Consider the following 21795-nt stretch of genomic DNA (forward strand, 5'->3'; position numbering starts at 1 on the left):
GGCAGTGTTCCGGTGACCCGTCCATGCCAGTTGCCACGGAGTGTGAGAACGGCAAACAGCAAGGCTCTATTTCAATGTGTGTTTTCTGTGGATGGTAAACTTTAGGTAATAACTGGCTCGGCCCATCAATTCTGGTGCTTCTCTGGTGTCTTCTGAGACTCAGCAATGGGCAAGTACTAGATTGAGTTCAAGGATATGCTCAAAGTCCACCGATTCGCGATCAGCGAAGGCAAGCGATGTGCCGAGGGGATCACCAGGCGGGAGATATGGCAAAGGGCAAGCAAACATCAGGGGCATTGTGTTACATTGTTTGGCCGCTTGTCAATTTCAGGCAGCAGCTTTGGCGTTAGCCTGCGGGTCCGCTCTCTTTAGGGATGGCATAGACTGCGCAAGTTGGGCGCAGAGGGAAATCGTGCTGCTTGCAAGGTGCTCTCGGGTGAAAGGAGAGGAATTCATGGTTGGGCACAGTAGACTCTGAATCGTACCTGTTCTCTCGATTGGACGTACCAGGATTGTGGAGCTGTCATATCGGCAAATTGCAGCGGGAAGCAGACAGCCTGTCATTTGATATTGGTTGGCCGATGTCCGGGGCATCGACCAGATACCCTTGATCTGGTTCTTGGGATATGTCTGATAGGAGAACGGGCGGAGACCTGGTTGCAAGAGGCAGTGTTTCGCACTTCATTGTGTTCAGAGTATTTCCCTCCGCTGTCACCATTCGAAAACGTGTTTGCCACACTCTTTGCGCCTTACTCCTGGGTCTGTAGCCCTCTCCAGGAACAGGAACGTGTCGCAGTGGTTTCTTCAGCTATATTTGGCGTCGACAACGCAATCTCGCAGTGGCATTGCACACCGTCGTAGGAGCAAGAGGAAATGAGGCCGACATGCATTGAGGTTACAGTGAGTCGATAGATAACAGCTCTGGAACGATCAAGTAGTCTGGTGTTCGGGACGAGGGATGAATTAAAAGAGCAAGTGAGTTGAGGTTGTCGGAGTATGAGACGTTGTCAAGCCCATTAGTAAGCACAGCCAAGACTGTGGCTTCCGAGGTTTTGCCTCGCTGCATCGTGATGGCTCAAACTTGGCTGTATCCTGCGGGTTGATCAGATCATACTCTTTCCCAAGGTCATTTTACGGTCGGCCTGGCGGCTTTGCTGGGTTTGCTCCTGAGGAGACATCGTGGTAGACACAGAGGTCTAAAGATTAGCGGTTGCTTGGCACTATTTCGTGCCAAAATTGACAACGAAGTCCACGAACGATGACGGAGTCAGCGAGGATGCTTGGTCTTGCAGAGCCGCTATACCAGAGAGTATCCCAGAAGTTCATGACAGCCTTCAAAGGGAAAGACATTCTATTCTCCGAGACCAGCCTCGCCTACCTCCAGGCTAAGGGAGGAGCTTCGGTGAGTGCAGTGCTATGGTTGACGGTGAGGCTTGGTTGCTCATTTCTACAAAGTTCCAACTGCGATACTGCCCTGCGTTGAAGAAGAAACCCCAAGGCGACGCTTCTGGTCCGAAAAGGGACCCGACGGGGCCGAAATTTGATCCTTTCGAAAACCCGCCTGCAGAGCTCCTAGTCGCTCAAATCCCGGCCCAAAATGCATCGCACACTCTGGTGCTGAACAAATATCCAGTCATCCATAACCACTTCATCATTGCTACCAAGGCCAACAAACCGCAAACGGACCTCCTGGAGGAAGATGATATCGGCCTGACCCATGCTTGCCTGCGCGCCTGGCAAGACCGGCGGCATGATGGAAGTTCTCCATGCCTTTTTGCTTTCTTCAATTCTGGTGAGCACAGTGGCGCCAGCCAGCCGCATCGCCACTTACAGTTCTTACCTGTGGAGGATATGGCAGGTTCGAACAATCGAGAGTGGAGGCTTCTAATCGACCGTATGAACGTACCAGTTCATCCAGACCTACCGCTATTCCAAGATCCATCGTTGCCAATCTTGCATTTTTCCACGCCTCTTGAACCAGACGCCTCAGCTGCCGACTTGCACCGCAAATATGTGTTGCTCATGCAAGCAGCGCTGTCTGCCACTCGGTCCCCTGGCCAACCACTGGACCAAAGCCTGGCGATCGAAAGGGACGGCAAAACTCTGATCTCCTACAACCTTGCCATGACGACTGACCGAATGGCAATCTGCCCCCGGAGTCAAGAAGCGGCTTCCATTCCCGGAGCCGGACCAGAGAGCTCCGTGGCTATCAATGGCACGATACTCGCAGGCACTCTCATGGTCAAGGACGAGACAGAGTGGGATGTTCTTCGACAAACTCATTCGCTTCTGGACGACATGCTGGCATCTATCGGCTTTCCTTTGACGTCATGGAAACAGTACGCACGCACAGCAAAAGCATAGGAGAACGCTCACAGACATACCTGTTGTACTGAGCCAGATTTCCATTGTCCCTAGCCAACCAAGTAATGTCACTTTGGGGAGTACGTCCAAATCTGAGAGACGGCGGCCCGTCTGTTTCCTGCACCTCTGACTACTATCTTTCTCTACACTACCGACCTCATCCTCCAAGCACAATCGCCGACATGCCAGCTGGGACAGAGTGGTGCATTTTCAGCTCGATGACACACGGAAAGGTCTATCTCTTTTCGCCCCGAGCAAGAACACTCGACAAGAGCATCAGCTGGACGATAATCTCACATTCACTGCCAAAAAAAGAACGGTGATGGCTTCCCAGAAGAGACTTCATCGTATCCAAGTGGTATGTCACAGAAATGGAAACAAACTGTATACGCGAAGTCAAGGTCTTTTGCTCAAATCCAGAGAAGCTGCGACAATGGAACACCACCTGTGGCCAGGAGGGTACTGCCCACATTGGAGATCGAAGCGCACTGCCATTCCCAGTCAGAGCAATTCAGGTGAAGTTGGGGCCCTTTTTGGAACCACCATGCCCTCTCAATACTGATGGCTGAGAGGTTTAGAATGGCGCCAAGCGAAGCGAGCTTTACGATGCAGCTTATGAGGTCTCTGAGACGACTTTGTCCAGCCTTATGCCGCGAGAAAGAGCAGAGTTTGCAGTTGAAAGCTGCGCAACCAGTACAAATGATGACTACAACCTTCATTGGCGACTCCGCCAATGCCGAAGCATCATCGATGGCGACAGAGCGATACGGGAAGGGCAGAGGCTGGCCATGTGGTTCACATTGGGCTGTGTCCGTCGAGGCACGTCCGTCCGTTCACGAGGGATCTACTGGCGCAAAGTCATGCTGCAAATCCACCGCAACGATAACCTTCGGTCGAGCAGCCGCTTCAGGCGGAGCATTGACCAGACCAGAACAAGTGGACGGACCTGTGCAGGAGAGAAACTTTGAGCAGTTTTCTGACCGCATCGACAGAGCTATCGAGGCAAGGTGAAAGTGTCATGGGCAGTCCAGACCCCGAAATTCTCGCTTGTTGCGCAAGCCACAAACCCGTATGATAGTGACTGCAGCGGATTTCCAAGCCCTGAGTTGTCCGGTTGAGAGTAGCTCGCTGTCCGTATCGGTGGTCGAGCAGGCGAGACAAGGGTATGTAGAGGTCAGGCGTGGGGCAGGAGCCCGACCCGCCGGATAGTGACGGTGATGGGTGGAGGGAGGAGGGAGGGACTAGACCGAGAAACACGAGGCAGAGGTCAAAGGCAAGAAGAGGGGTTGGGACTGCTTGGAGTCTGTTCGTAGGGCTGCAGATATTCCAAGGGCCAAAACGGGCTTTGGATTGCGCGGGGTTTGCGAGTCCTCCTCCTGGAGCTGCTGCTGCTGCTGCCTCAGGGTCTGGTGGTCTGGCTCACCTCCCTTGGGACTCATGGGGCATGAATACGAGGTTTTGACATGCGGCAGGCGAGCCAGACCATCACCTCGGCGCCAATCCCGCCCATCCCCCTTCGTTTTTTTGTCTCAATTCAGCATGCACTCATGGCCGTTGAAGCTCTGCTCGCGTCCGCTTTCGGCAGCGTGGCCTTGGAGGTGTCTGCTCTGTTTGGCTGCGCGCAGCCGAACGTTGCTGGGGGTGGTGCTGGTGGTGTGTGAGCAGGATCTGCAGGAAGGCCAGCCAGCCTCGATTGACTTCTGTGTCGGCTATCAAAGCAAGAAAAATTAAAGCAACCAAGCAGAGCGGCGAGACAATGTGCACTTCTACGCGTGCTATGTGTGTTGTTTCCTGGCCCCTCCTATTCTCTCTTTCCACCTTCTTCCGACGGCCGAATGCGGAATTGACGGGGCTTCTGCTCGGGGATCTAGGCCCTGTGGGCGATGCTCGATTTGACACGAGGTCCAGGGGCAGCAAAGGAAGGACAGCGCAGTGTGTGTGTTAGCCGGTTCGGTCGGGTATTATTGGACGAGTGGAAATACAAAGCCAGTAAAGCCAAAAAGATGGTAGATGATGTGGTCGCGGCCAGAGGGGGACCGTCCAGGCAGCGCAGATCGAGGAAACAGATGGGAAACTGCAAACTTCCACACCCAGTAATTCTTGGCGGGGCAAAAAGGGTTCAATAAAAGGGCAAGCCAGGCTTGTAACATGATAGGCAGGGAAGTCCCAAAGTTTTTCAGAAGCCCCCTTGTCTGGGTTGTTCTTTGGGGGCTTTTGTTTGGTAACGTATCACAGTTGTACTAATCATTTCAAATTCATGATGATGGCTTGGGCGGGGGAAGGTTCGAAGATTTTCGGACTGCGGCGGATCCTCGCACAAGCCCATCCCAAGGCTGGACGTGTGTGTGCGTAAGAGAGAGAGAGAGTGTGTGTGTGATGTGCTTCTTAGAAAAGTGGACACAAAAAACCGCCTCTCTTTCCCCCTCGTGTGTGCGTGCTTGCATATCTGGCAAAACTAGATGAACTTCTGGGCTCTTCCGGGCGCCCAAGGGAGAAGCGGTCTGCCATGGAGATATAGGCGAGCAGCGAGCAATCAGGATGCAGAGATTGTCCAGAATCAGTGGGGCGAGCAGCCTGGTTGGTGGAAGAGGGCCATGACAGACCGCGAGTCCTTAGCCAGGTGTTCGAACCGACTTGTAGATACCGTCCTGTAGGTAGGCAGCAGCCGGATTGGGGGAGGAGCTTTTTTTGGGCTGGCGGAGATGGGGTGGCTGCATGCGTGCATGGCTAGAACCCTCAGATCACGCAAGTTATCGTAGATGTTGAACCTCGTGGTGCGGATTGGGCAGCGCCATGGCTGCATGCTGAGGCTTTCCGGGAAAGTTACAGAAGCGCATGGGAGCCTGGGATGGTGTGGCACCAAAACAGCACGAGGGCGAGGACGAGGACGAGGACGAGGAAGAGGGGGAAATGCGCAGAGTTTTTGATTCTTCGTCAGGGCTTCTGAGAATGGAAATTCGGCGCGCCCATGATAATTCCTTTGGGTGTGGCCTGTGCCAATAACGGACAACTGGTTGGAACTACAGACTTTCCAGATATCACGAGAGCCAAGGGCCCCCCTAAGTATTATTCGTACGGGGAGAGTACGTGTGTTCGCAGTAGGTATGAAGGGACCTCCAGTAGGTAAACAGGACCTGGACGGGAGATACTGTACGTACTTCGGATAATCATAAACCCTCAGTCACCCAAGGAAAGCAAGTTGGGGGCCGACACAGGCTTCAGCCCTACCAGGGGAGTTTCATTGTAGAGGCCTCGAACTCACGAGGAAGAGATTTGGGGGCCGTTAACACCACGCGGTGGCAGTTTGGGGGTGGTAAACAAAGCATGCATCACCAAACGGTCAGCAAGGCCAAGGGGGACGGGACACGGTGGCTCAGTCATCCATCTCTGCAGGGTGCGTAGGATCAGGTGGATATTGGCAAATTACCAGACGCGCTCGAGTCATTGATCCAAGTCATTGATGGTGAATGATGGGCGGTAATGCAGGGACATCAGAGAGGAGAGGGAGAGCTAGAACACTCCGTAGTCGTTTAACACTCACCTTCAACATGACCAGAGAAGTGCAAGCGAGAGCCGAAAAGGATAAGAGAATCGGGACAGGAGAGGAGAGGCAGGATTGTCCTTTTGACGAGTCGCCGATGGTGTTTACGAGAGCAGAGCTGCTCGGGATGCCGGGGAGGGGAGAGCGAAAAGAAGGGGCTTGTTTTGGTTTCAAGCGGCTCCAAACACCAATTGCCCAAGCCCAAGCCCACGCCCACGCCCGCGGGCTTCAAGCCCACACCCCCCCAAGGAGCAATAGTTTAGCGACAGCCAGGCCATGGTAATTAATTAGTCTTTCTCGTCAATATGGAAACCCGAGATTTGTTTCTCCATGTCGTGGAAATAGTTGAATTCATGATACGGAGGAAGGAGTACTCGGTATGTACTTTGTACGAGTCTCGCTCTCGGGGGGTGACATCCACGAGTCTGACTAAGGGATCTGGAGGCGCTCATGAGTGCCACCAGGCCGTCAGTAATGTGTGATGAGGGAGTTCTCGTAGTGTCCTTTCACGTGGAAAGGACAGGGATGAGGGGCCATGTCGAATCGCACGTGCAGCAACGTCAACAGCGGGTGACATTGCTGTCTGCCTCGTGTATTCGACAGGAGTCCAGGTACAATCCCTTCCGTCATCCTGAGCCTCCATGGGAACGAACAGGGGGGGGGCCAACACACACACGGTGTGTCCTCAGCAGCAAGCAGAAGGAAGACGTAGTAACAACAACACCAGTCGAGCCGGCCGACCAATGACTTCACTGTTTCGTCAAATGATGTGCTTTGATTCAGGAGAGTTACAGCAACGCCTCGCCATGGAGTCGGTGACCAAATGGATGATGCGGATGTTGTGCATCAACCCGCCACAGTCTCACAGCCCCCAAGACCGCAACTGAGGCTTTGAGCGGTGAAAAAATAGCAGCAGCTGTGGCTCAGGCACCGTGCAGCCAATCATGCCGGCCCTCAGCGCCACTAATACGGCCCTGCGCCATCACCAAAGAGCTCGGCCTGGGCACTCCGAGCCCCTGGAGCCAATCAGGGGGCCCCAGCCGGTGGGGAACGCTTGCAGACCACGTTTTTGCAGGGGTTGAGCAGACCGCATCTGCACGATGGCGCCAATCGCATCGGCCTCGCCTACAACCATCCAAGCCCGCTATGACCTGGCAAAGAAAGCGTTCCAGAGAAGGGCGCCCTAAAACTGCCCAGGGCCAAAGGACCCTCCCCACTCGGCGTCTACACTTTCCCTCTGCTTTCCTCTCTTTTGGTGACCCCTCGCTCAAAGCGGCAGAGCCAAGCACCATCCACTCAATCAGGTGCATGCCCCAGACACGAGCCACGGGGTTTCGTCCAGAACCCACCCCTTCCCAATCCAGCATCTCCAGCCTAATCCCTACCCTTTGGCACCCGCTGGGCACCAACTGGCACCCATTGACAAGCCCCCCCGGCCCACGCTTAGGCTCTCCTCGGGCTCCATTGGGACTCCATTGGGGCTCCCTGTTTACTTGTCCATCCGCAGTCCTGGGATGTGCCGTCAAGCAACTGACAATTTGACGGGATCAACGGGAACTTACTCCCGCCCCTCTGTTTTTGCTATTGTAAAGTTCACGAACGAGGGGAATTGGTCCCTGCCCGCATGGGAAACTCTGCGTTTTGGTGCTAACGATTGCTACCAAAGGGACCGGCAGGGTCATCCTCCTGGTCGAATCTGAGAAATCTACTGCTACTCCAAACTGTGACCTTTTTCTTTCCACCCCCCTCCCCAAGAGAGAGAACGGGCCAATGAGCAGGATGGGTACTTTTGCTCTGAGCCCCCAAAGCAGGTGGTACGAAGTGACGAAGCAGCGTAGAAGAGCAGCAGGGAACCGGAAAAACACAAAGTTCCGACCCTGATTGATGGTCACTACCCGCCTGCGGTTGCATCTTGCTGCTAAAAACAAGTTGCACATGAATCTTCTTCTCTCAATGCCCGTGCAGAATTAACATGCTTCTCTCTGGTCCTTGCCAATCACCAAATGCCTGGCCTTGCTCTCTTGGCCAGGATATCTCTCACCATCATGACGAGCAAGCCGTGACGGGTCCGTGGGGACCTTTCTGCTTCGTCTGCTTCCTGCTTCTTCATCCTGCTTAGGCCTCCCCGAAGCTAGCTTACTAGGAGGTGCATTAGCCTGTCACTGTGACACTCTCTCCTTGGTGTATTGCGCTGTTACAGCCACACCGCGACACCCCTGCTCCTTTAGCCTCCGAGGGGTCACGGACTCACGGTGAGGGCCCTGTCCCCCCCCCCCTGCTCGGGCCCCGGTCCATGTCCAAGCCATAGGGCTAACCGTTCAAATGCGTAGCTCTCTGGGTCCCATCTCTGATCTGAGAGAGACTTTGGCTCATCTGAAAGCGACAGGGCCCCTGCTTTCGGTAAGACCCTTCTTGTTCCCTTGGCTAGCTCATCACGCTGGTACAGATATTCCAAACGACTATATCTCACGATTTCGCCCCCCCAATTCTGCCAGCCTGAGATCACAACTTTCACAGACATCCTCTCGACACCTCTTCTTCCCTCTACTGCCTTGGGTCCTTCGGACCTCGTCGTCGGTGCTCAGTCTCAGTCTGCCTGAGGCCAACACCCAACATCCAACACAACCAAGCATCCACCCCGAGACAACCTCGAACGTGCCCGTTCGGCATCGTGCCTCCCCCCTTCCCGCGCTCACCCCCCATCTTTACTCCTTGCAGTATTGATCGGCACTTTCTCAGCAAGCCTCACGAGCTCGCTCTTTGTTTGTTAGAAAGAGAGAAGAAAAACGCCCGCCCGGCCCCAAGAGCATCTAGGCCTTGGGAATTCGTATTCGTCGGCGCTTTATCGATATCGCTTCCGGAGCCTCAAGAGACCTAGAACACCCGCATTCACGCGCCTCCCTCGGCCCCTGGTCGCGCAATCCTAACAAAAATCCCATCTCGGCCCATAAGCCGTCACGGTTATCACCCAAGTCCATATACTCTCATCTTTCCCCAGCTCATGCGGTCGCATTGAACTTGAGTTCTCTCTCTGACAATGCTCGCCCTCGAGCATTCTCGTCGTCAGCAGTTTGACCCAGGATACGACTTCGAGCAAAGCATTCAAGCACCCTTTCCCGGCCTCACCATGGACGCCTACGACTCGGCCGACCCCATGATCAACTTCCACCCTCTCCCATACTCGTTCTTTGACAACCCGTCCATGTTTGCGACAGCTCCCATGCAATCCCTCAAGCAAGAGATGCCGCCATTCCAGGATCTCCCCCCAGCTCTGATTTCCTCGGGTTCCGCAGCATCGATCCCCAGCGCTTCGTCCTCCACGGTCGGCTCTCCATACTCGGGGCCCTCCCATACCGTCTCAAGTCAAGATGGCTTCGACCGCACAGCTTCTTCATTTGGTTTGGGTGTCATGCCAGCTATCGTCAACCACGAGGCCTTTTCACAAGATATCCTGGGAACCTCCATGGAAGCCGAGCTGTCATTGGGGAGCCATGAGAAGCTCCCCGACAGTTTTGTGGGTGAGTGTGCAGATCTTTCCTCTTCTCATCCGCGACCACAGACCGGTGCCATTTTCAAAGCCCAATCCGTGCAGCCACTTTCATCATCTATTATTGCTTCGCCCGAGTCATTGTCCATCCATACTTTCTTTGATCAAGGCGTGTCCACCGCGCCTTCGGTTGCTTCCCATTCGGGCTTTTCCACTGCTACCCAGTCCCCTTCATCCGAGCAGACTCGGTCAACACCGACCTTCAAGTCACCCACCACACCTGCTTCAGCATGTTCCAGGCAATTTTCCGTTGTTTCTCCCATCAAAGCGCGAAGCTTTCCCCCAACCTCGCGCTCACAAACAGCTCCCGTTTTCCACCCTCATATGCTCTCTCATGACGCGCCAGCCGCATCGCAGCAACAGCAACATCATCGGAGCCGCTTTCAGTCTCATTTCTTTGCCCAAAGCAGCGGCAACTTCATGCCCCCGCTGGAAACATCCTGTTCGTCTCTTCTGCCTGTCTTTCCTTACCCTTTTGCTCATGTCCTTGTTCTGTTCTTGCTTTCGGTGCCATGATTGCGCTCATCGGTTTGCTTCGACCTCAGGCGACATCCTGCTAACGAGCCTCGTTCACAGATCCGTCCTTGATCCACGCTTCCAGATCGTATGGCGACACGGTGTTCGCTGAACACGGGGTTTTCGCACCTAGCTTGCACTCTTACACCACCACCTCTCCTTCTGGCTCCCCAGCCCCATCACCTCAGCCATACGCCGCCTATCCCCCAGCCCAATTTTCAGAGCCCCTCACCAACACCAACTACTATCAACAGCCGCATTACATGAGCCGACGACCTTCCCTAGCTTCCTATGTATCTGGAGTATCCCATCCAAGCCCAACCTCGGAAATCGATGATGATGGCCGAGACAAGGGCCGATGCCCGCATCCTGAGTGCGGCAAAGTCTTCAAGGATCTCAAGGCTCACATGTTGACCCACCAAGCCGAGCGGCCAGAGAAGTGCCCGATCCTGACCTGCGAATACAACCAGAAAGGGTTCGCCCGCAAGTACGACAAGAATCGACACACCTTAACCCACTACAAAGGCACCATGGTTTGCGGGTTCTGCCCCGGATCAGGCACTCCGGCTGAAAAGAGCTTTAACCGAGCCGACGTCTTTAAGCGCCACCTGACATCTGTCCACGGCGTCGAGCAGACACCACCTAACAGCCGAAAGCGCAGCCCATCGGCAAGCAACCGAAAGCTCTCTAGCTACTGTCAAGATGCCACAGGCAAGTGCTCTACTTGTTCAGCCACATTCAACAACGCCCAAGACTTCTATGAGCACCTTGACGATTGCGTGCTGCGTGTGGTGCAGCAAGAAGAGCCTTCCGAGGCGGTGAACGTTCAGCATCTCTCCCAAATTAACAACGACAAGGACGTCCAGGAGACCCTGGACCGTCACATGATCAAGACTGAGGATGCCCCGTCCAGCTTCGATGATGAAGATGATGAGGACGAAGACGAAGACGACGAAGACGATGAGGAAGATGACCCGTCATTTAACAGTCGGTCTGGCAAAGGCGCACTGAAGTCCAACAAAGCCCCGGCATCGTCGCGAGCAATCATCGGTGGCGGTGTCTCGAAGCCTGGCAAGTCTTCGAAGAAAGGCATGACATGGTCCAAAGGCGGAGTGGCTCTTGTCGGTAAGGGGCGCAAGAAGAGAAGACACTACCCACCGTCCTGGGGCATGTCCGCCGAGAAGATGCGCATGAAGAAGCGCGTGCTTTGTGTATATGACGGCCAGCGGCGCCTGTGGAAGGATGACATGATGCTCCACAACGAATTCGAGGTGCGGATGACTCTGCCCGATGGCAAGAGCTATGTCACCGACCTCGATGTCGAGACTCTCAAACGAGCTGAGGCCTTCCACAGCGCCACAGCGGAAGAGAAGGGTCCCTGGATCCCGACCACCGAGGATGAGAGTCACGCTTTCGACCTCAATGCTCTCATGGCTTAATTCACGTGCTGTTGACCTTTTTCTGTATTAATGGCGTGTTTTGAGCGATTTGGATATGGACAAGTTGATCTCGAGAATCCTTGCCAATGGAGAGATCCTTATTCTGTTGTTTACCCTTTTAATCTTTTGAGATCATGGACGCTCTCAATGAGCATGCAGCGATGCAAATGTGGACATGAAATTTCTGCCAGGTTGAAGCAGCCCTGAAAAAAAGTTGGCAATGCTTCTGATGAACACATGGGAATTTGGGAAACCACCTCGTGGATATGGGAATGATTTTGATTATGTGAAGGAGACGGCCTCGGACTCCAGCAAGAGATACCCCATCACTTGGAGCTCCCTGAGGTTCACGAAAAGCTTGTGTACGATAGATACCTTGAAAGGGTGAACCAGGAAGCGCTGAGCGCTACAGTATTGCAATGAAGGAGATTTCATTGACCTTCCAACTATTCGAAACCTGTTTCTTGCGTTGTACCCCGAGAACTGTCCATGGCCATAGTACAGGGTGAATCTTTGGTGGAGGGCTGCTTGGGGTGCCCCTCGCCACTCCAACTGTTAGGTGCTTGGGGGATGCCTCAGGCAGTGGCTTTGCCTAGATGGTAGCGAACCAGTTGAGAGCCGTGCCGCGCCAAGCTTTCCGTCATCGAAATGGCGTACCCAGGTAGCCTGCGACACCCAACCTCAAGTCGTCTCTTCAGACGAAGGAACTCAAAGGCACGACGTCTACCAAGACGTCCTCCTATGGCCAGCTGCCCACTCATTAGTTTCCCTTCCTTATCACTAGCAGACGCCATATCAGAGGCAGAGTCCAAGCTACAGCTGACCCAACCCTTTGACCTCGGCCGCAAGTGCGGCGCTCACCCACGACATGGCAAACGATCCTCAACCAGATCCTTACAATTATGGTGTCGTGGTACATGGTACGCGAACTTCTTTTTTCTTCATGTGCCAGTGGCCAGGCTAACGCCCTCAACCATAGAGGCCCCAAAATTCGATCTTGCCGCGTACATCTCCAACTACAAAGGTTTGTCACTCTGGACTGGCGGCGGACCTTAGTTTGTACTAATTCCGTGTCCCATAGGTCGAACCGTGTTCCGGCGACTTCACCTGATTGCATCATGTTCTACGGTCCTGGCAGAGGAGGCCGCCCGAATGGCGGTGCTCGAGGCGAAGAAAGGTAGCGATGTACGGAACTATCTGGAGTCGTTGGCCCTGCTGGAGCGGGTATCAAAGGGCAGGAACCTAGGCCACTTGCTTGACCCAGCATGGGCGTCTCAGCAAGAGAAGAAGAATACAGCCGAAACCGCCCGCCTGGAAAGCGAATTGAAGGGATACAAGAACAATCTGATCAAGGAGAGCATACGAGTGAGTTGGAAGCACCGATGCTGCGCCGTGGGGGAACATCCACTGACTGTTCTTCCAGATGGGAAACGAAGATCTGGGTACGCATTACTATACCATTGGGGACCTGAACAATGCAGTCAAAGCCTACTCCCGCATGCGAGACTACTGCACCACCACTGCTCATATCACTTCCACTGCGTTCCGAATCATTGCCGTGGCGATCGAACAGCGCAATTGGTTGGCTGTCCAGTCTCAGGTACAGAAGGTCAAGAACATTCAACTCAAGCCAGAGGACATGACAAGGAATCAACCGAAAATCCAAGCGGCCTCGGGTCTTCAGCAAATGTCGAATGGTCACTATCGGGAGGCTGCCAACAGCTTCCTCAGTACTGACCCCAGTTTGGGAGATAATTACAGTGATGTTTTGACGAGCAACGATGTTGCCGTCTATGGTGGCCTCTGCGCGCTGGCGTCCATGACTCGTTCGGAACTGCAGACCAAAGTGCTAGAAAACAACAGCTTTCGCAATTTCCTTGAACTAGAGCCTCACATCCGCCGGGCCATCAGTTTCTTCTGTGCAAGCAAATACAGTCAATGTCTGGAAATCCTTGAATCCTATCGGGCGGATTATCTCCTGGACATCTATTTACAGCCTCTCGTCAGAGACATTTACACGAAAATCCGAACCAAGAGTATCGTTCAATATTTGGAGCCTTTCAGCAAGGTCACCTTGGCAAGCATGGAGCGGATGTTTGGGAGGGCTGCCCTGTCCAACGGAGCCGCAAACGGAGCCGCCACCGGACCAGATTTCCTCAGTGAGATTGTTTCTCTGATTCAACAGGGCCGGCTCGGTGCCCGAATAGACATGGAGCAAGGAGTCCTGGAAACCGTCCAACACGATCCGCGTGCTGAGGCCCAGCAGACGGCGCTAGACATGGTGGACGCGTTTGTTCGCGAAGCCCGTATGAAACTGATTCGCTTGCAAGTCATCAATGCCGGGCTTGAAGTCAGGCCGCCGCCCAAGAAGAAATCATGGGGTATGGATCAAGGGGATGGCACATGGGACGAGGGCGATGCAGCTTTCTTAGGCCCGGGAGGCCGAGACATCGTTGGCAACGATTTCGAAGGAGTGACCTACTCTCAACGCAAAGGCGGATAGGATCAGTCACGTAAGCGGAAGAGGGCGAATTGAGCAATGAAACGAAAACACGAATCCTGGAGCGCAATTTCTCCGTCAATCTGGACATGCCTCCAATTCCTACCGACCACCCGGTGACCTGAGCGAGGACAAAATCACCGCATGCTATTGCGCAGCAGAAGCCGACATGGCAAGATGATGGCCAATTCCTTTTACCGGAGAAGATCCGCGTCAGGTCGTCGGGTTGCTCCTAGTGGGGTCTTCTTTTTCCGAGGGGGTCTTTTTGTTGTTGCTCAGATGGAGGGCCTGATACGGCACCGTGGGAGCAGCATGACGGGGATGAGGGAACGGGTCACGAAAGGGCACTAGCATCCATGATGTCAAGTCCAGGATCCCAGATGTTTGGTGCATTAGCGGCAGGGACGACGATATCACGACTGGGGATTTAGTTTTTGCGAAGCCCGAAAGCTAGGCCATTGAAACTGGTTGCTGGTTGTGGGATACGGTCCTTCCTTTTCCTTGCTGTCTCTTCCGGTCAACACTCGGTTCCTTGTACCCACGGTCCACCCGCCGTCTTTAGTAGTGTCTAGGGTGCTCTGTACCGTGTGGGAACTGTTTGCCCATAAGTTGTGACCGGCCAACCCAGATTCGTCGCTGGGAACATTGCACCGAATTGAGCGGCCAAACCGTCAGTGCAGCTCCATCGAGCAGGCTTAGTAACCCCGAGAAGGCCGAGTTATCACGTATTACTACTTGTAGGGATTATAATATTGGGCCCCAGTGAACGAGATGACTTGCATGGTGTGATGGCGCGCCGTGGAGTTGGAGTTGGAGTGGAGATGAGGCCCAAGGACGAGCCCTCCGATGCCTAGGAGATTGTGGCCCTGGCGCTGGGGGGGATCCCAAGGTCCTAGAGGTTTGCTCGGAGATAGGTTGTAGTCAGCACTCAGATCCTTGCCCGGTCTCGTCTGTGGCTTGCACGGCTTTGCCTGCGAGCGCCATTTTCTCCCATTGTTCGGTACTCGTGCGTAGAGGAAGGGAGGGAGACGCAAGGAGCCGTGGTGAGGCCAAGAACTAAGACCGGGCGGGTTACCTTGAAACTGTCCTCGGTGAATACCTCGTACCTGATTGAGAAACTCGGTACGTCTGACTCGGTTGGCGATCCTCAGTCCCATCGCGGCAAGCGTGTTGGTAGTGGTGGTAGTGATGGTGGTTGATGGTGGTGTTGCAGAGCTAGGTAGGTTTAACCAAGAGGTACTCCGTGCCTGGGGCATGGTTCCAGCAGAGCAGGGATCATTGATCCCGCAAACAACTTCTCGAGGAGAGTTGTTCATGCATGACGGGGATCGGATCGACAGGGCGTACGAGTGTGCACCGCCCACGCCCACACACAGTGAAAAACTCCCGAACCCACTCCCTAGGTACGGTGCTAGGGTGGGCACGTCCTGACTCGTTTAGTATTTATACCGGAGTTGGTTGACTAAGTGCCAGAGTCACACGGGTCGGAGTTGTGTAGCCGAAGCACGGATGGGGTGGGCGACAAAGTGAGTGAGATCACTTTCCTTGTCCGGCTAGGAAAAATGGGAAAGAAGTTGTCCAGCCGGTCCCTCCTAGAGGAGGCTACTTGGTTGTACGTACAGCAACTCTTCGGTTAATTAGTAGGTGTAGTTAGGTGTACTTGTTAGTTGGGGCAGGGCAGGGCAGGGCAGGACAATGGGGGGGAGGGGATCACGTACCCGCACACCGAGAGAGACTATCGCTCGTTTTGGTTATTGGATGCTGTTACGCGAGGCTGCGCCTGCGGCCTTGTGGGCCTGATGGGCCTGATGGACCTGTGTGGCTTGTAACATACTTTTGCCAATAGGGCCCGTCGATGAAGGGGTGACTTCACCTGATCGAGCGGAGCGGGATGGTTTGTTTGTGGGCCTTTTTGCCCTTTTTTTTCTGCCCTTTGTTTTTCCCCGGTGCGGGACGAGGTTGACGTCGTTGTATCCCTCAAACGACGAGTGATGTGCTTTGGTTTGGCGCTGGACCCAGCTTGTTGGGTTCCCTACTCGTACTCCACAAATCAATCAACTAGTACCTTCCTGAGCAGTCCCTGAGCGGTCCCAGAGCCTTGCCAAAGCCCTTCGGGATCCCCCTCTGCCTCCTCAATTACAACACCAACCTTTTGTCAACTCTAGACTATGGGACGGACCCGTTTGGTTTGGGATGCTGGGGGAATCCAAACCGGGGTCCCCCTCTAATGCACTCGGACTGCTTGGTGCGTTTCTGGCGGAGATGGTATTGAACATCGGCGAGTCATTCCGGACAGACACAGCATATCGTTGAATGATGGAAATTACTACACGTCGGCCTAGACAGAGGAAACCCATCATCTCCAATCCACCGGCTTCACTTTCCACTTGTCTGTCGTACCGAATTCCAGTCGTCCCTCCCTGAAACGCCAGGGATCGATATAGATTCTGACGCCGATTTTGTCGCTGAGCAGGTTGTACACGCGGACGATACAGTAGACCCTCGTCCTCTCGCTTTCCTCTTGGGTTCCAAGTTCTCTCATCTGTAGGACCGCGGTCAGCCCCGATTTCTTGGGAGGCGATCACCGTTGACAGCACGTGTCATGTGCTTGCAGCGGCATTTCATGAGGATTGGACTCACCAAGTCATATTGATTCGGGCTCATATAGAACTCAGTCTCACATGGTCCGAGGGTGGTCTTGACCTCGAAGAGCCATTCCAGCGGTGTCTTGAGCCTGTCAGCGTAAAGACATCAAGAGGGCACGCGTTTGGATTAACATTACCTGTGACAGGTTGTCTGAATCTCGGTACCACGGAGGATACCAGTCCTGGAATACATCGCTCACCGTGGTCCACGAGTCTAAGAATTGAAATTCGACACTCTTGCCCTGGTGGCAGAACACAATATCCGCCGTCTCTGGTCCACTGCGCCGGGTTACGTGTCGGTAGGATTCGTGTGCTTGCACAAGGTATCTGATGTTGCTCTGCCAATTCTGCAGTCCGAACTCATCGCCCAGCATGTGTTTGAGCATTTCGTACACCTGTATATTTAAGGTTAACGACCATGTTGTACCTTCAAAGGGAGGAGATGTTGAACTCACAAAGAGCTCACCGGCCGCGCCCAATCGGAAATTGCTGAGCCAATCATTACCAAACAGGTTTGGACAGTCGTTAGGGTCGAGAACCGGGTGGTCAAGCACAAGACCGGCCAAATCTGCGGCCAAGTCGTCAAAGCTACCAGCCTCGTCATTGCGCCGATGAAGCGTGTTTCCGCTTTTCGACGCTTGTCTGTGGACATGCTCGATCACCTTCCAGTAATCCGGAGCATCGATCTCATGCTGGATCTCTACCGGTAGAGCTCGATATGGCTGTCGGTGGCTCCCGTGAATAGGGCTCACGACAACGTTTGGTTCGTCATCAGCCAAGTCTGAGGTCTGCGAGGCTATAGGTGCTGGTGCAGGTACTGGTATAGGTGCTGGACGGCAGGTTTCTGGCAGCCATGACACTCGTGAGATACCCTCCTCAAGGAGGATGTCGTCTGTGCCGGTGTCCAGCTCATTGATAATTCGATATATTTGCTTCTCCGCCCTAGAGTCAAAGATGTCGAGGAGCTCCGACGCGATATAGCCTGGGAGTTGCCAGCGCATGCACTGCCTAGTTGCTCTTTCTTCGGCGGGAAGCGTGATTTCAAGCCTATTGTGTTCGTAGTTTGAGACGAGAGAAGGCCTGGAGGTGGGGACCTCGACTGGTTGTCCGTCTTGCGTGACGACAAGGCAGGTCAACATCTCAGAGGAGGTGTGAATGACCGCATTTGCCAGGGCGTCATATAGGAGTCTGCTCTGGTTCGAGAAGAGTGCACTGCGGTGCGCTATGGCGCAACTGCAGCAAGCATGATCAGCTCCTGTTCCAACCACGAGAAACTCGGGGTTATTACCATGAAATAGGATAGGCACATTCATGAAACCGAGCCATGAGGGTATAGCTCGGCGTCGAAACAAGCGCCGAGGTCTTCAATTGCACATGTCGTGCGAGGTAGTGGTTGTCCAGACCCAGAAGACGAATCAGATCGTGCAACGAGTTCACCTGCTCATAGGTGAAGTCAAGCATAACCAGCTTGTCTTTAAACGCACGAGCGTACATTTCGTCGTCAACAATGAAGAATGTTTGTGACTTCGAACGGAATTCGGTAGCCCCGGAGATGGATCTACAAGGTAAGTAGGCGCATTCGTCGAGTACTTCCATGCTGCTCCTGAATTGCGATCCATTACTGCCCCTATCCAGCAATTCCGAAACAGCCAGCATAAGCTTTTGGATGCCGTCGACCGTCTTTGTGTTACTCTTAGCAGCTGTGGCGAGCTGTTTCATCATAAACGTTAGAGTGACTGTCTGGACCCCAAGGACTCCTACAAAGAACTCTTGTAACTCTGAATACGTGGCGGCAATTGGAACGTGGTTGCTGATATCCATGGTGGAATGCCAAACGCAAAATTTCGATTGCAGCCAGTCATTGTTGCGAGGATTATAGATCAGATTCTTTTCCTTGAATGAACGCCTGCAACTGTCAGCATGCGCGCATCCATCTCACCGTGAAGTCGACCAACCTGATGGTCTGCCCCTGCTCCAGAGTGGCACTCATGTGAGCGAGATGGTTATACACTTTTGAAACAGTGGTTTGCAACTCCTCATTAGTCTCATGCCCATGTGAGTCCCTCAAATACTCAAGCTCCTCGATCAAGCATTCCACCGATACGCTTGGGACTTGGAGATGGGTTTCGAATAGGCCGGAGACCGTGTCCTTCTCATATGCCGAAGTTATCACGAACTTGCGATGGAGGACAATGTGGCTTTCCCATACACATTGATCGATGGTCCGCCACACATTACCGGTGGGATCCCAAATAAGAGGGTGGTTCTTGAAATCGTCCTAGTGGTTGTCAGCCAGGGTTTCAGTCAATAACTCCCCACGAACCTGAATAGTCTTTCGATCCTCTAGAGTTGCTAGATTAGCCATCTCTTTGTAAAGCTGTCCCAGCTTCATTGGCCCGACTGTCGGTGGCTGCCCTGTGGCAGAGAGTAGTGAAATCGCTCGGCGATAAAACCACAAGTCAAGGCTGTAACGTACACCCAAGTCTCTTAAGGCTGGCCATTCGGAGATCAAATGTTCCTGAGGATCAGGTAATGACAGTATTGGGAGTCGGTTTTCCACGCCATATTTCCGCGCCACGGACAGAATGTCTCGAGTTGGAAACCAGCTTTTGGAAAGCTCTTCAGTCCCACCGTGTTTACAAAGCACATGGCGCTTCCGGAGCACTTCGTCCAGTTTTGAGTTGAACCGACACGTACCGCTGTACTCTTGCGCCCAATAAGTTTGGATCACAGATAAGAACAGAATTGAATCCCGGCCGTGAACGACATCAAGTATCCAGTGTAACTTCTCGCGACTTGAGGGATCTTGAAGAGGTGGATACCAACGTACACCGGCAATTTCAACCAGCCACTGCTCCCAGGTCTTACCGCCACGGGATCTAGTTGCGACCTTGGAAGACTGATAAATTTGGTTCAAAAAGTGCTCGCCATAGTTTGGATTTTCATCGAGGCGTACCAGACACTCTGCGTGGTATTGCTCACGTGAACGCATAAACAACAATTTTGTTGATCCATAGATCCCTCCAGAAGTCGAGGCCTTGAGCTCGTCTCGAACATTCAAAGGGTACGAAAACCAAAACAAGAGTTCCAACGAACGCAGTAAGTCAGAGATATACCTAGTCCCAGACTTTGTCATTCTTTCGGTGATAGCAGTGCAGATCTTGACAGAAGAGGCCTGTCGGACTCCTAGGGCTAGATACGTCTCATGTCGTTTGGGCGCTGTAGCTGCTTCTGGTTGAAGGACGACAAGATCAACGTCAGTGGGCATCTCGAGGAGGATACATTCAGGACCAGTGCCTTCGTTGACCACGTGGGGGAAGAAGATGTTTGGACCGGCGCGGTGCCATTCCAGCGCTCCACCAACCCTGACAGGGATGATAGGCATATCATGAATCCTTTTCCTGTAGCCTACATTGCCGAGGGCTAGCCCTTTGTTGATGAATGTCGTGAATGTGTCATGCCAGGCATCATGTAGTGGCCGAGAGCGTAAACGCGAGTCATTACTTTGGAGGTCATCTTCAATCAGGTCGAAAGCGTCGTTGAAGTTCAGCCTTGAAGTGCCAAGGTCAAGCAACGCAGCATGATTGGATGTTTTGTATTCTTTTGATAAAAAGGCCCAGGCTTGTCTGGAATCTGACATGAGGGCTTCAGACTGATGGGTGAAATCGGATGTCAGTATGCGGAGTCGGCTCGGCTTGTGTAAGGAACCATCCATCGAGAAGAACGACTCTTCCTCCTTCAATATCTGCCGTATTGAAGCCGATAGAGGCTGCAAAAATCCAACCATGGGTCTAAGTGGAATATAGGCAAGCCACTCATAAGACAGCATTCTTTTTTCAAGAACCAATCTCTTTGCGAGCGTGCAGAATAGGACCGCAATCTTGTTCCTTAACGCTTTGTTCCAGGAGTTGTCCGAAATGGCTTGCCTACTGCCAGTCAGGATGAAGTCTGCGTGTACCAAAAAAGGTAGCTCTTTTATCTGCACAATAGGCAGAAATGCAAAGACAAATTGACCTTCTTCATGAAGGAGCGGGGAGCCATCATTTGGAGCCGAGATTGGGAGACCAATTCTGATATTAGAGGTAGTCTGGGTGCGTTCGATGTTTCGGGGCATGTCCGTCGCTTGGCCGTCGAGGATTCGGTAGAAGTATTCCGTGGCTTTCGCAGCCTCTCGTGAAACGATCGTCATAATGTTTCGGTCCACATCGACAGACTTTTCGAAAGAGACCGTCCCATTTTCGGCTCCAGGAATGTCGAAGCACACGGAAAGCTTCTTGATTTTGCGCAAAGCAAAGATAATACTTGGGTGCAAAGATCTCATCTGGGCGCAAAGAGTTTCCAGTCCGTCATTTTCGCAGAACGAAAGTTGAAGGCGGAATCTGGTGCGAACATTCTCTGGCAGTTGCTCGCCAGGCTCCCAGAAGGGCTGAATCATGCCGATTCCATCCTCCTCCCGTTGATGCCTGAAGCGAAAAGACCACAATCCCGAGGTAATGTGCACTTGGTCTGCCACTCCAAAGACAGATTTGAAACCAAATCCCTTTTCTCCAGTAGAGTTTTGATCATGTGTCTTAGAACTTTGACCAGTGCTACAAATTGCTAGCACATCCGACAAGGAGAAGCCGTCTTCGTTGAGGTCGACAATGAGCTCTCTTTGAGAGATGGTAAAACAAATGGTGGGTGTATCGCCACACCGGAGGTACCGGGCGTCATCCGCATTCTGGAGGAGTTCATAGAAGAACCGAAATGGGTCGTCATAAAGCTGGTTGGAGATCCTAAAAGTGACCATGAGAAAGACTCCTCCCAGTCTGAAACTATACCCACATCTTGGTGAATTGAGCCAACACCTTGCGTGACTTGCTTGCCATCATAGTAATCTTCTTCCGGAAGATTTCCGAGCCCGCTTTCCGCAGTTGATCATCATCTTCATCATCGAGGTCTCCGTGCCCAGCTCTAATGCAAGTGAGGATATTCTTAACATCCTGTTCGTCTTTCGGCTCACTCAATGGCCTGTCATACAACTTCTCGTAGAATTCTGAAAGCTCTGGGTCGATCATGTTGGGAGCGAGGTGGACGTTCTCGTTGACAGAGTTGGAAGCAGTCAGTTGGCGGCAAGCAGGCTCTCAAATGCGAATCGAAGATGCAAAGAAGATAGCGGAACTGATCAAAGAGGCAGAGCGCTGGGGCTAAAATTAGCCGCCAGTTGCCAAAGGGGCTGCTGATGTACATCGGGGCAGATAGCA

The 21795-nt window shown here is 53.2% G+C and overlaps 4 protein-coding genes across 7 annotated transcripts; 3 read left to right on the forward strand and 1 right to left on the reverse strand.

Moving 5' to 3' along the window:
• The first annotated feature begins 1107 nt into the window (after nucleotides 1-1107).
• Nucleotides 1108-4199, forward strand: PV07_11370. Of its 2 annotated transcripts, XM_016398802.1 has the most exons (3): nucleotides 1108-1402; nucleotides 1456-2879; nucleotides 2943-3250. In XM_016398802.1, the coding sequence occupies exons 1-2, from the start codon at nucleotides 1259-1261 to the stop codon at nucleotides 2362-2364; spliced, it is 1053 nt and encodes a 350-aa protein (XP_016243364.1). In that variant the 5' UTR covers nucleotides 1108-1258; the 3' UTR covers nucleotides 2365-2879; nucleotides 2943-3250. The 2 variants fall into 2 exon arrangements, with proteins under 2 accessions (XP_016243364.1, XP_016243363.1); XM_016398801.1 differs by having other exon boundaries at nucleotides 1456-4199.
• Nucleotides 4200-8248: 4049 nt separating this feature from the next.
• Nucleotides 8249-11853, forward strand: PV07_11371. Of its 2 annotated transcripts, none has more exons than XM_016398803.1 (2): nucleotides 8249-9894; nucleotides 10029-11853. In XM_016398803.1, the coding sequence occupies exons 1-2, from the start codon at nucleotides 8943-8945 to the stop codon at nucleotides 11405-11407; spliced, it is 2331 nt and encodes a 776-aa protein (XP_016243365.1). In that variant the 5' UTR covers nucleotides 8249-8942; the 3' UTR covers nucleotides 11408-11853. The 2 variants fall into 2 exon arrangements, with proteins under 2 accessions (XP_016243365.1, XP_016243366.1); XM_016398804.1 differs by having other exon boundaries at nucleotides 8249-9423.
• Nucleotides 11854-12081: 228 nt separating this feature from the next.
• On the forward strand, nucleotides 12082-14662 carry PV07_11372. Of its 2 annotated transcripts, XM_016398805.1 has the most exons (4): nucleotides 12082-12327; nucleotides 12387-12431; nucleotides 12489-12772; nucleotides 12831-14662. In XM_016398805.1, exons 1-4 carry the CDS (start codon nucleotides 12276-12278, stop codon nucleotides 13908-13910), a joined length of 1461 nt encoding a protein of 486 aa, XP_016243367.1. In that variant the 5' UTR covers nucleotides 12082-12275; the 3' UTR covers nucleotides 13911-14662. The 2 variants fall into 2 exon arrangements, with proteins under 2 accessions (XP_016243367.1, XP_016243368.1); XM_016398806.1 differs by having other exon boundaries at nucleotides 12489-14662.
• A 1579-nt stretch (nucleotides 14663-16241) lies between these two features.
• Nucleotides 16242-21696, reverse strand: PV07_11373 (uncharacterized protein). Its single transcript, XM_016398807.1, has 8 exons — nucleotides 21377-21696; nucleotides 18876-21327; nucleotides 18508-18830; nucleotides 17841-18458; nucleotides 17008-17785; nucleotides 16690-16947; nucleotides 16548-16634; nucleotides 16242-16449 (listed from the first exon to the last, which is right to left on the reverse strand). The coding sequence occupies exons 1-8, from the start codon at nucleotides 21607-21609 to the stop codon at nucleotides 16264-16266; spliced, it is 4935 nt and encodes a 1644-aa protein (XP_016243369.1). The 5' UTR covers nucleotides 21610-21696; the 3' UTR covers nucleotides 16242-16263.
• Between the last annotated feature and the right edge of the window lie 99 nt (nucleotides 21697-21795).

Source organism: Cladophialophora immunda (assembly GCF_000835495.1).
Source record: "Cladophialophora immunda strain CBS 83496 unplaced genomic scaffold supercont1.7, whole genome shotgun sequence".
Classification (NCBI taxonomy): domain Eukaryota; kingdom Fungi; phylum Ascomycota; class Eurotiomycetes; order Chaetothyriales; family Herpotrichiellaceae; genus Cladophialophora; species Cladophialophora immunda.